General features: G+C 40.1%; 1 protein-coding gene across 5 annotated transcripts in view; it reads right to left on the bottom strand.

Moving 5' to 3' along the window:
* LOC133379760 (ABC-type organic anion transporter ABCA8-like) overlaps positions 1-12,771 on the bottom strand; it is a 140,721-nt gene that overhangs the window by 92,793 nt on the left and 35,157 nt on the right. For 4 of the 5 annotated variants that reach the window (XR_009761255.1, XM_061615631.1, XM_061615630.1 and 1 more), the window contains 3 exons: positions 10,493-10,593; positions 7,849-8,075; positions 6,743-6,881 (listed from right to left, as the gene is read on the bottom strand). Coding sequence is in view for 4 of the 5 variants with exons in the window: in XM_061615631.1 (XP_061471615.1) it covers positions 6,743-6,881; positions 7,849-8,075; positions 10,493-10,593 (467 nt within the window). In the remaining variant the exon portion in view is untranslated. Of the gene's footprint in view, positions 1-6,541; positions 6,639-6,742; positions 6,882-7,848; positions 8,076-10,492; positions 10,594-12,771 lie in introns of those variants that run through there. The other variant, XM_061615634.1, reaches the window with a different exon arrangement.

Raw genomic sequence — 12,771 nt, 5'->3', positions numbered from 1 at the left:
CTTATGCCTGCTCTGATTGTTTGGATTTGCCACAGTGCCAATGTGTCAGACACCCAGAGAAGTTAACATAATAAAATTGACCTCATTTCATTAATGATGTCATAACGTTTGGCAACTTTTTTAAAAAAAAATGGTTTCCAAATTTAGTCTAAATAAGATAATTCCTTTTTGAGATGAATGAAAAAAGAAAATGCCGATATTGTGTTGTTCGGGGGGGAAACCCATATACAGAAAGGTGAAAAAATGGTATTGGAGCAACTGAAACTGGGGGAAGTAAAGACAGCATGCTAGAAAGGAAGAAAGCTGGGGTTGCAATTTGTTATAAATAAAAATGTTCCATTTAATTTTTTGGACTGGGCATATGACCTAGAGAGGAGACATGTCTTTGGGACTGGGAATCTGGTAGGATGGAACATCATATTTAGATGCATATATGCACCTAATATTAATTTTTAAAAATATTTTAGAAAATAAACGGCATACTTTTGATTGAGGGTGATAAAGAACTGCTGTTGGGAGGTGATTGTAATGCTCTTATAGATTCTAGAATAGACCACTCAGGTGGACCTTCTTAAAAGATGTCAACAAAGGATTAAAGGATATATTTTACATGCTGGGAGACACTTTCATCCCTGTGTAAAGGACTATACATTCTTCTCAACCCAAATATCTCATAGTCAGGAATAGATTTATTCTTAGTATGCCCTCCTTTTATTAACAAAGTGGAAATAGATGCCCAGGTTTATGCGAATCATGCCCTGATAGTTATGGAATGGAAAGAAAAAAATCAAAAGAGTAAGCAGTGGAGATGAGATAATCTTTTACTACAGAACCCAGTGATAGTTCAATAAATTTGATGGATTAGGGAATATGTCTAATATAACAGTACAACTTAGGGTTGCCAGGTCAGAAGCATCCCAAAACCTGAGATTTGAGGGGCAGGCCCTAGTGATGTCATGGAGGCAGACCTGAGTAATGTCATGGGGCAGGCCTGAATGATGTCATGGGGCAGGTCCGAGTGATGTCATGGGGTGGGCCCGAGTGATGTCATTAAGCAAGATACATTAAGCATCAATCACAGTTGCTTGGAGCATATAATTTTTAAAAAATCTGATTGGAAATTAAGCTAGAAATCTTAGTTAAAAGATGGAGCCTGGGTAGGGAACATTTAATCTAGCCTACTTGCTTTCAGCAAGAAGGATTTAAGTGCCTTCAGGCCAGGCCAGTCACCAGAAGGCCACTGTAGGGACAAAGGAGCCTAGTGTTGTGGAGATGTTAGATGGGAGTATTGGGGAGTAAAGATGGATGCTCCTGAAGGCTACAATTCTAAACATACTTACTAAGGGATTAAGCCCCATAGAACTCAACAGGATTGACTTCTGAGTAGATATAGTTTGGATTGTGCTGTTGGTAAACCTTGACTAGGGATCCTCTGCAGAGACATCCATCTCCAAGCAGGCCCTGCCTGGAATGCCCTGCCCTTATCTTTTAATGTGGCTGCTCCAAACATCTTTACAGATTTGACCCTTCACTTCAGAAAGAGGTCTGAGAAATGAGTAAGACTAAGAAGTATCTTTTAAAATTGTTCTTTTCAATTCACTCTTGAATAAACATCATACCTAGGGCAGATCCGCACCATTCATTTAAAGCACATTCAACACCCGTTTGAAGCACATGAATCCCACCACAGAATCATGGGAACTACAGTTTGTTAAGAGTGATGAGAACTATAACTGTGAGGGGGAAATGACACTTCCCAGGATTCTTTAGGGGAAGTCGTGTGCTTTAAATGCGAGTTGGATGTGCTTTAAATGTATTGTGTGAATCCACTTAATAAATTTTGCCTGCATGTAAATTGTTTTAATTAATTTTTCAAAATGGAAATGAGCTATAAACTGTGGTGGGTGACCATGGGCTACTCACCATCTCTCAGCCTATCTGCCCCTCAGGATGAAAACAATGGAGAACCATGACCACCCCAAGGCATACTTAAAATGTAGAGGAAGTATTGTACAACCATAGTGTGAAATCGGATACTTATTGGGACACAGTATGACAAAATATTTATATAAGCATGACTATTGAATATGTTCATTATTTACACAACCTGTAAAGATATTTATAGTGCAATTCTATGTTTGTTTACTCAGAAGCAAGTTCCAATGTATTCAATGGGGCTTACTCAACCCAGGGAAACTACCCTCAAGTGATAAGGAACTTGTTTTTTTAACAAGCCTTTTAAGTTGAGACCTTATCCCAGTCTGTGTCTGTGTTGGAATTGCTTTTTAATATGTTTTTAAACCTTTTCTTTAAAAAAAAATGTTTTTAAAGCTTTTAAAAGTGTTTTTAAAGATGTTTTGTTTTAATATATTTTAAAGTCTGTTTTTATGATTTTTAAAGTGGTTTTAGTGCTTTTGTTTGCCTGCCTGCGCTCCTACTGGGAGGAAGGGCGGGATATAAATCAAATAATAAATAAATAAAAATAAATAAATAAACTTCAATCACCCAAACCAAAATTTGGAATCATGCCACTTTAAGCTGTTTTGCAACTGTTTATACTTGTTTTATGGTTATTGGTTTTTAAAGGGATTTATTTCTTATTGTAAGCTGCCTTGGTTTCCAATCACCAACCCTACATCACAGGATTGTTGGAAAGCCTCCATACACACACACACACACACACACACTTGCAGGTGTAAAAATACACCCCATATAATAGTTTATTTTCAAACCAGTTGGTCATTGAGGAACATTTTTTTAAAAAAAAAATCAGTATTAGTTTCCTACATAATAAAAACTGTGACACCTAGGTAAACCCTGCCTAATTGCTTTAAAAATAGGGTTGGAGAGGAAGAGAAAGATTTACAACACAAACACAAGTCTGTGCTATGTTTACTCAAAAGTCCCATTAATTTACAGCACAATCCTAACCATGTCTACTCAAAAGTAAGTCCTAATGGAGTTCAATGGGGTTTACTCCAGGTACATGGAAAGCAAGTATTGGATTAAATATTTTCATATTTCATAGCCCAGGGTCTGACTCTTGCACACAAGAGGAAAAAAAACTTTAAGCCATATTACTTACGCAAACTGCAAAATCTCAAAGCCACCATTTTCTGACGTTGAAATTAAGCCTAGGCATGCCTGGATCAACAAGTCACAACCCTGGCATCATTTATTGGCTACAATCCTGAAAGGGCGGGGTTAGAGCCAGAGCTTGGAAAAGTTACTTTTTTAAACTACAACTCCCATCAGCCCCAGCCAGCATGGCCACTGGATTGGGCTGATGGGAGTTGTAGTTAGACCTAGGAGCTGTTATAAAGATCTGTAAAACAGATTTAACAGTCGCGCAGGGGGGCGTTTGACGTTTTGTGTATATCTCAGGAAACAGACCACTTAGAAACTTAATTTTTTTTTAATTGAAGCTGAGAGTCTGGAGATTAAGAACTGGAGGGTACTCCCAAAAACCGGAGACTCTGGCCAAAATCCAGAGATCTGGTAACCCTAGTACAACTGGTCTAAGATAACACTCTGGGAAGCTGCTAAGACAGTTTTAAGAGGGTATTTCATACAACAAAAGAGCTCAGTTCAGGAAAGAATGAGAAAAAAGAAAGAAAGAAGTAAAGGATTATATTAGTGACCTGGACAGAATATATAAAATAACTAGATCTAACAGAATTTATAAAATATTGGAAGCTACACCAACACTTGGAACTTCTCAATTGCATTCAGACTGAGAAAAAAGATTCCTGAAACAGTGAGTTTTTGAGAAAGGTAATGAGGCTGATACATTGTTGGCAAACAAGATGGGGAAAAATAACATAGTTAATATAGTCCTGCCCCATATTGACTCCAAGTTTTACTTTATTTATTTAAATGTTTTTAAACCACACTTTTCATAAGTGTATATCAAGGCGGCATTACAATATACAAAAATATGATAGAATTAAAAACCAATAAAAACATTGTTAAAGACAACAATAAAAGCATCCATAAATACTCCATTGGTTGGAAAGAAAATTCATATTAGAAGGCCTATTTTAAAAGTTCAGTTTTCAGGAGACGCCTGAAAGAAAGAAGGGATGGTTCCTGCTGAATCGCTGTTGGTAGGGAGTTCCACAGGGCAGGGCCTGCCACACTAAAGTCTTGGTCCCTAGTGGAGACCAACCAAATCTCATGGCCGTGAAGAACCACTAAAAGTGCCCCAGCAGAAGATCTCAGTGATCAAGATGGAACATTGAGAGCCAGGCTTTGGGCCCAAGTTGTTTAAGGCTTTGTGAATTAACACAAGTAACTTGAACCTGGCCCAGTAGCAAATTGACAACCAGTGTAGCTCTTACAGCAGTGGGGTAACATGTTGCCAGTAATCTGGTCCTGTGAGTAATGTGGCCACTGCATTCTGCACTAGTTGCAGCTTCCAGAGCAGATACAAGGGCAGCCCTACCTAAAGCATGTTAGTCTTGAGATTACCAATGCATGGACCACTGTAGTCAGGCAGAAAACACTCCTGGCTACAGAGCTCACTTGAGCCTCTTGTGACAAAGACTGATCAAGAGGTACCCCCCAACTATGTACCTGCTCCTTCATAGGGAGTGCAACCCCATCCAAGACAGGCCATTGACCTATCTCCCAGACACAGGAACCACCCACTCACCCACCCACCCACAAGGCCTCCATCTTTCCAGGATTCAAGCTCAGTGTATTGACCCTCATCCAATCCACCGCTGCATCCAGGCACCGGTCTAGGGCTAGCACAGCCTCTTCTGATTCAGATGCAACAGAGAAAAAGACCTAAGTATCATAAGCGTACTGATGGCACCTTGCTCCAAAGCTCCTGATGATGGCGTCATGTAAATGATGAAAAGTACTGGGAACAAGACCCTATGGCACTGCAAAGTGTAAACACCAGCTGGCTGAAGAGTACTATCCCAATACTATTCTCTGGATATGACCCTGCAGATAGGAATGGAGCCACCACTGCACAGTGCCACCAATGCCCATCCAAAATGATCAGCGCCCATCCACCAATGCCAGTCCAAAAGAATATCATTGACCATGGTATAAAAAGCCACAGAGAGATTGAGCAGAGGAGCAGGGTTGCACTCTCCCTGTCCTTATCTCTATAAAGGTCATCCATCAGGGTGAGCAAGGCTGATTGGGTCCCAAGCTTGAACCCAGACTGAAATGGATCAAGGTAATTACTCTCATCCAGGAATATCTGCAGCTGTTCCACCACAACCCTCTCAATCACCTTTCTCAGGAAGGAAGGATTTGTGAATGAACAAAAGTTGTTACGATCCATGGGGTCCAGGGCTGGGTTTCTTGGTTTTTTTTACAGTAGTGGCCCACTACTGCCTCTTTTAAGGCAGTAGGCACCGCCCTCTAATGCAAAGAGGAGTTTGCCACTCTCTGGACCCACCTGGTTAGCCCTCCATGATGGGCAGGGGTCGAGAGGGCATGTAGTTAGACAAGGGATGAAAAGGTCTGTCAATTTGGTTCTCTCAGTTTCTCTTTTTTCCAATCTTAAATTCAGTTCTCCACATTTCTGCAGCAATTTGCAATTTTTTAAAAAAAATCCTCCTGAAAACTCTTCAGCGTTTTAGTGCAAATTTCTCCTAATAAACACATTTTTGGCTAATGTATACTTTTTTGAAAGCAATTTCTTGTCATATAATGCATTTTTGCATGTTATTTTCAATCATATTTTCATTTTTAGGCACACTTCCCTCTAACATATGCATTTTTGTAAACATTGGTTGGTTGGTGAACTGCATTGCAAAATTCAAATTATGCAAATTTTGAAGGATGGCTGTTTCAGTTCTTATATTGTTTTGGAAAGTCTGAATTTGATAAATGTGGCTTGAAATGTGAACTGTATCGAAATTCTTGCCCATCCCTAGGTTGGCTTCATTTCTGCAAGCATCCTGTCCGTATCATCAGGCTTATAAAGTGAAAGTGATCCCACAAAGTTGGAGAAGCACTGGACACCTCCGCTGGATCTGGAGCCGAACGGTAGCATCTAAATTGCTGTAGAGCTGAGGAATGTTATTCTCAAAATGATGGGCCGAATGGTCACAGCAGGCTTCTGTTGCCTTCAGAGGCCCCTCCCCACCAGCAGGTGAGACCAGATTCTGCATAACCCAGAAGAGCTCTGCTGGACAGTTATCTGAGGGATGCAATAGAGGCTGCAAAGTAAACCTTCTTCGCTGCCTCTATTGCCACAGGTGTGATTATGCTCTCTAACCAGTGTTCAGTCAGCCTCAGGGTGAGTTCCATGTCATCAGTGCTCTAGCCGTCATCCAGCCTGTTTCATCATGTGCAGCTCCCTAGAATACCAGGGGGCATGGCAAGCTCCACAGTGCTGGAGAGGGTGCTCAGGAGCGATTGTGTCAATTGTCCCCCACATCTCACCATGCCGCAGTGAGATGACAGTCTCAACAGGATCAGTTCTTTCAAACAGTTCTCAAAGGGGTGTTTGCTTGTTGTTATTTTTAAAAGAGAGAAACAGTGGGAAAACCTTTGAAAGGAACATTTAACTTACCATACGTTTCAACAGTGGATGGAGGGTATCCTTGCCAGTAGGACGAAGCCACTCTGGATACCACCCTCCAGTGGAGGAGAAAAAAATATTTGGAATGTTTCCCAATCATGACAGATAACATTTTGCTGCCCTTAACTGCAGCTATTTTAATTCCCGAATGAAGTGCTTTTAAGGATTATAAAATAAAGTCCATAGACTTACGGATGATATGCCATACAGGAAGAACAGAATAAATAGCGCAGAAAAGCTGCTCGTGGCCAAAAAGAAAAGGCTCAAAATAAATGCCAGTGGACAGGACATAATTGTAGTGTACACAGCATACAGCAAACCCCAGGACAGCCTACAAACAAAAAGACATTGTTAGCCTTCTGGACAATTTGAACTCTGGCCCATTATTAGCATAAGGCACTGCAGAATGAGAGAGGACAAAGACGACACTCAAAAGTAGTGCATGTGAGCAAAGTACAGCAACATCCTTGAACATTCTGTTCTAAGAATGTGATAGAATGTTTAGGCAGATTTCACCATGTTCTCCACCCTTGCCCATGGAAGCCAATGATGTAGAGTGGGAAGAGGAAAGTAGGCCTAAAGGTGATGGGGAGGGGAAAGATCTCAAATGAGGTCGCCATTTTCAGCCACAGCTCCACATCCTGTCTATTTTCTTATTCTGCCCTAGAAGTGCCCAATGCAACAGCAGTCTAGTTTTTATTATTATTAAGAAATAATAGTATGAATGAATGAATGACCCCCTGTATAAGTCCCAAGGTTAAAATTTATTTCCTGTATCCTTTGCTCCTTGTCCAGGAGACCTTCCCTGGAGCAGATATGCATTCTGCTAGCAGGCAATGGTATATTTATAACCACCCAGGTGGCAAAATTTGCTCTACCTGCGGGAAAATTAAGAGTTAGATACCAAAAACACCTTGTAGGGTGAGTGGGATGTGCCCTGGCACTATTATGACTGTAGGATATATACATTAAGTCATGGGGTGGGTCAGTGTATCTTTCACTCGGGAGAGGAAATTTTATTTGAAATGTATTGTTGTTCCTTTACTGTACGTTGAACTGTGTTTTGTTGAAATATGACTTGTATTTTAATATGTATTTTGTATTTTCCCTTTACATGTGTTGAATTGTGGTAGCCTATGGCTCTGAGCAATAAAGATTCATTCGTTCATTCATAGTAAGAAATAATAGTATAAAGAACCTAAATTCAGTTATAATGGATTCATATCATTCTTTTCTCCTTTTTCTCATATGAAGCTATTGGCTGAGAAAAGTCTATTATAGCCAGCCTCATAGCTCACCAGAATGCTGTGTCGCGTAGCCCCATTGTCTTCATCATCTCCTTTAATTTCCTTTTTTCTCTTGAAACATTTTGTGACAAGAAGTACATAAATGGAGAAAAGCACATGGTTATAAGCAAAAAGGGCCCCTCTAGTTCTATTTCTTCTATAGGTGTAACAGATGTCGTTCTCATACGTATGCCGCTAATGGATTTCATTTCATCCCAAACAGAATGACTGGTGACAAGCTAAAAAATAAAAAGGGGCAAAATTTTTAGAAAAAAATATTGATCATTTCCATACAAGTTGTTATTCATTTCACAATCCTCATTGCTAGAAGAGCCTGCCAGTATTCCCATTTTACAGAGATGTATCAAAGGTTAAGAGGTCTGCAGAATGTGTGAGATTATATTACCATGTTTAACAAGAAAATATGATGGTTTCCCCCTTCTGATTACACCTGGGTGCTGCAGTCATTGCAGAACACTCTGAAAGTGTCAGTTACTTTGGGAACTGCAAGAGAAGCCTCAGCTAGAACACCCTGACACAAGGCTGGAAGGGGATGAAAGCTGGTGAAGGTCCTGGGGAAGCAAGAAGCCTGCTGGAGCACTGATGCTGCCACAGTCACATCAACATCTCCCTCAGTACTTCTGTTTAAATGCTGTTCAGGGTTTTTTCCCTCACTGCTTCCACAAATATATCAGATGCCTCCACTCCACCACAGCTAAAATTAGTGGGTTTCTGGGGGCCCAAAATAAAATTTGTGGGGGTGGGTGGGAGAAGAAGTGGGAAGAGGTCCCCCTCCCCTTTAAGGAGAAATGTGAAGACATCATTTATGCTATTTTATTCTACTATAATCGTTTTTATCTATTGCGGTGACAATATTTTTTAACTGTGTTTGTATGTTTCAGATTATGCTTTTATTATTTTGTGTTTGATTATATGTTCTTATAGATTGCATTTTAATATGTTGTGAGCCACCTTCAGAAAGTTAACCCTGAAAGGCAGCCTTTAAATATTGACATAAATAAATAAAATAATAGGAAAACCCCCAGAAAAATGTGGAAAATGGTGTTTCCCAGTTTTCCTGTCTGAGGTTCAGTTTGGGGGAAAATATTACTGCTTTCAAATCATTTTTAAAATAAAAGTTTAGTGATAATTGCCTTTCATTTTGTCCACTTTTCCCCACTATTTCACATTCTCCCTAGGTCCTATGTCATACTATGAGTCAGCAGTAACAAAGTCTAAACACATGAACCTGAAACAACTATATGACCTGCCTCCCCTTTCTTTGTTGTTTCATCTGTGCCAAATTTTGGATGGTAAGCTCCTCAGGGCAGGAACCTGCCCATTATGCACTCTCAAGAACCATGATGTATTATAATAATTAGACAGTCAGACTTCTATGATTGATTTAAGAAAAAATATCTATTTTTTTACTTATACTGTATGCCACTATCAGTGTGCAAGGTACTTGCAGCTTAAAATATACAATTCAGCCATGGGGTAATAACAGAGGAAGGAGAGGAAAGAAAGAGCAAACAGGGAAGGAGTAGCCAGTTGTTTCAGTTTCATATGCTTAGGTTTCGTTCCAGGTTTAGTTGCGGCTAGATAAGTGGGAGAAATTTTATTCAATTTGCATTTAAAGGTGAACATACCTAATCCTCACTTTCTAAAACAATATACAAACTGAACTACAGCCATCCTTTGAAATTTGCATTAATTAATTAATTAATTAAATTATATAATTTACGTTGTCATTATGTTATTCCACCCCATTCGTTTCAATGCAAAGGAAACACAATGCAAATGAGAAAAACTTAATCAATTAAGCATCATTTGAAGACTGAAAGCAACAGTAGCAACAGCAAATACCAATTGTATTCACTAGATTTATTTCCATTGTGGCCCTGGAACAAATAAGCAAACATCAGCAATTTCTGTTCCTTTTCATCAGAATTCTCTAACATCCCTACTTTCATGTGGTTCCCACTCCTTTCACATAACCTCATCCGTGGCTAGTTCCTACCAAAATCCCTTGCACTTCCCTTTAAGTGTCTGAGAGCAGGGACTTAAGGGGGAGGGGAGAGACTTGCGAAAGCCTTTTTCTTTTCAAGCCCACAATCAAGACTTAAATAGGGAGGGGTAGGAGACTTGCAAAAGGGAGACTCGGCAAACAGGAGCTCAGGAGCTGTTTTACAGCCTTTGCAAAAGCCTCTTTGAATTTAGCTCTCATGCACACTACTTCAATCTATAATCCCTGCTCATCTGATTAGTGGGGATTAAATCCTGTTGCCTTGGCTGCATGAGATTGTTCCCTACTGGAAACAGGATTGTGCAGCCAATGCAACATTAAACCCTGTTTTCCCTTCCATCAGCTACCGTCACTAGTGGGTGTGGTTTGGAGAAAATGATGTTGTGGGACAAATTGGACCCCCTGGGGATCCATGATTGGCCTGGAGGTCATCAGTTCCCCACCCCAGTTTAGGAATTAGGTTATAGGAAGACTTGGTTAACACAAAGACATTCCACTATTAATATATTTAATGTATAATTTAATATGGAGACTAATCTGATAAACAACAAAATTTATGTATCAAATTAAAAAAATGCAATTGAAATAGAAGATACACACTATTCTCTCAAATGAAACAATGCTACTTACTTCAATAAGAGCACTATCAATGCTAGATTGCAATGACAGAAATCCTTTGAACCAGTATCTTGGACTACTACAATAAGATGCTGTATAGTTGTAACAGACATCTACAAGCAAGAGAAAAGAAGTGAACAATGTATTATACGCATTATCTTGAAAATTAATGATGCCACTGTAGCTGGAAAACTTTGATCAAACAAGATTTAATTGCAAAGGAATATCATACATTCTAAAAGATGTTTTAGCTCAATAAATCCTCTTATGAACAGTCAGAAGGCTTCCAAAATTAGCCTATTCTGAATTTTTCTTTGGATTTTGAAGCCCTGAATTACCTAGTCTCATTTCTGAAAAGGTCCATATACATTAGAAATCCTATACTGTTCTCTTTGTTATTGCCAAATTTCTGACAGAGCAGTCTGCATTTAGTTTCAGTTCCTTCAGTTCATTTGTCTCTCCTTGCTTCTACAGTTCTTATGTATATGTGAAATTAATAAAAACTCTGCAAAAAAGTAAACTTGAAATGATAGTATGTATGGATTGCATTAACGTTCTTTGTGTGCAGTGTTTTACCAATGCACATGACTGTGCATATCAGTTAAAACACTTCATACAAATTATTATTCGTAGTAGTAGTGGTAGTATTTGTAACTGCCTGTTCATCTTGCAGGGTTACAGTGTAGTTAGTATACAATAAACAAATAAAACAGATAAAATCAGTAAGCAAAACCAAATTCAAAAACTCAGCAACAGCATTTTATGTTTTGAGCTCTTGGAGAAAAGAAATCAACCAAGACAGCTGTATTCCACAGGGACCGAGATCAACATAGAATGATCTTTCACATCACTGCATAATGAAGCATAATGGGAGCATGAAAAGAGCCTCTCCAGCAGATTATAAGGCTCAGTCCAGCAGATATGGTGAGGGGCACTCCTTCAAATATTTGAGATCAAAATCCTTTGGGCTTTTTGTAGTATATTGGCCCTTCTGACTTGCCATACCAGGAACTGCCTGAATCAGCTTTCAGACACTGTGCTTTTAGTTTCAGTTCTCCATTACAAAGAGGACCACACAGATGATACATAACCAAAATAATTTTAATGCAAAACTGTTACAGGAGGGAAAACCTATACAGCAGGCTGCTGCTTGTAATGCCAAATTTATTTATTTATTTTATTTTATTGCACTTGTATACCGCCCCATAGCCAAAGGTCTCTGGGAGGTTTACAGCAATCAAAAACATTAAAACAAATATACAATTTAAAACACATATTTTAAAAACAATTTAAAACACAATTTTAAAATTCAAAACAAAATAAACACATGCTAAAATTCCTGGGAGGAAAGTCTTGACCTGGCGCCGAAAAGATAACAGTGTTGGCGCCAGGCACACCTCATCAGCAACTTCATTCCATAATTTGGGGGGCCACCACTGAGAAGGCCCTCTCCCTTGTTGCCACCCTCCAAGCTTCCCTTGGAGTAGGCACCTGGAGGAGGGCCTTTGATCTTGAACGTAGTGTATGGGGGGTTCGTATCGGGAGAGGCGTTCCATCAAGTATTGTGGTCCCAAGCCATGTACGGCTTTATAGGTCAAAACCAACACCTTGAATCGAGCTCGGAAACATACAGGTAGCCAATGCAAGTGGGCCAGAATCGGTTTTATATGTTCGAATCGTCTGGTCCCTGTTACCAATCTGGCCACTGCATTTTGCACAAGCTGCAGTTTCCGAACCGTCTTCAAAGGCAGCCCCACATAGAGTACATTGCAGTAATCTAATTTGGAGGTTACCAGAGGTTACAACTGAAGCCAAGTTATCCCTGTCCAGATAGGGACGTAGTTGGGCCACCAACCGAAGTTGGTAGAAGGCACTCCATGCCACCAAGGCTACCTGAGCCTCAAGTGACTGAGATGGTCCTAGGAGAACCCCCAAGCTACGAACCTGCTCCTTCAGGGGGAGTGCAACCCCACCCAGGACAGGTTGGACATCCACCATCTGGTCAGAAGAACCACCCAGTAGCAGCATCTCAGTGTTGTCTGGATTGAGCCTCAGTTTATTAGCCCTCATGCAGTCCATTGTCGCAGCCAGGCACTGGTTCAGCACATTGACAGCCTCACCTGAAGAAGATGAAAAGAAGAAATAGAGCTGCGTGTCATCAGCATACTGATGGCAACGCACTCCAAAGCTCCGGATGACTGCACCCAATGGTTTCATGTAGATGCTGAACAGCATGGGGGACAGAACTGACCCCTGCAGAACCCCATACTGGAGAGTCCAGGGTGCCGAGT

This window comes from Rhineura floridana, chromosome 3 (assembly GCF_030035675.1).
Source record: "Rhineura floridana isolate rRhiFlo1 chromosome 3, rRhiFlo1.hap2, whole genome shotgun sequence".
Taxonomy (NCBI): Eukaryota; Metazoa; Chordata; class Lepidosauria; order Squamata; family Rhineuridae; genus Rhineura; species Rhineura floridana.
Note: the sequence above shows the minus strand (reverse complement) of the source record. Positions and strands in the feature narration are given on the sequence as shown.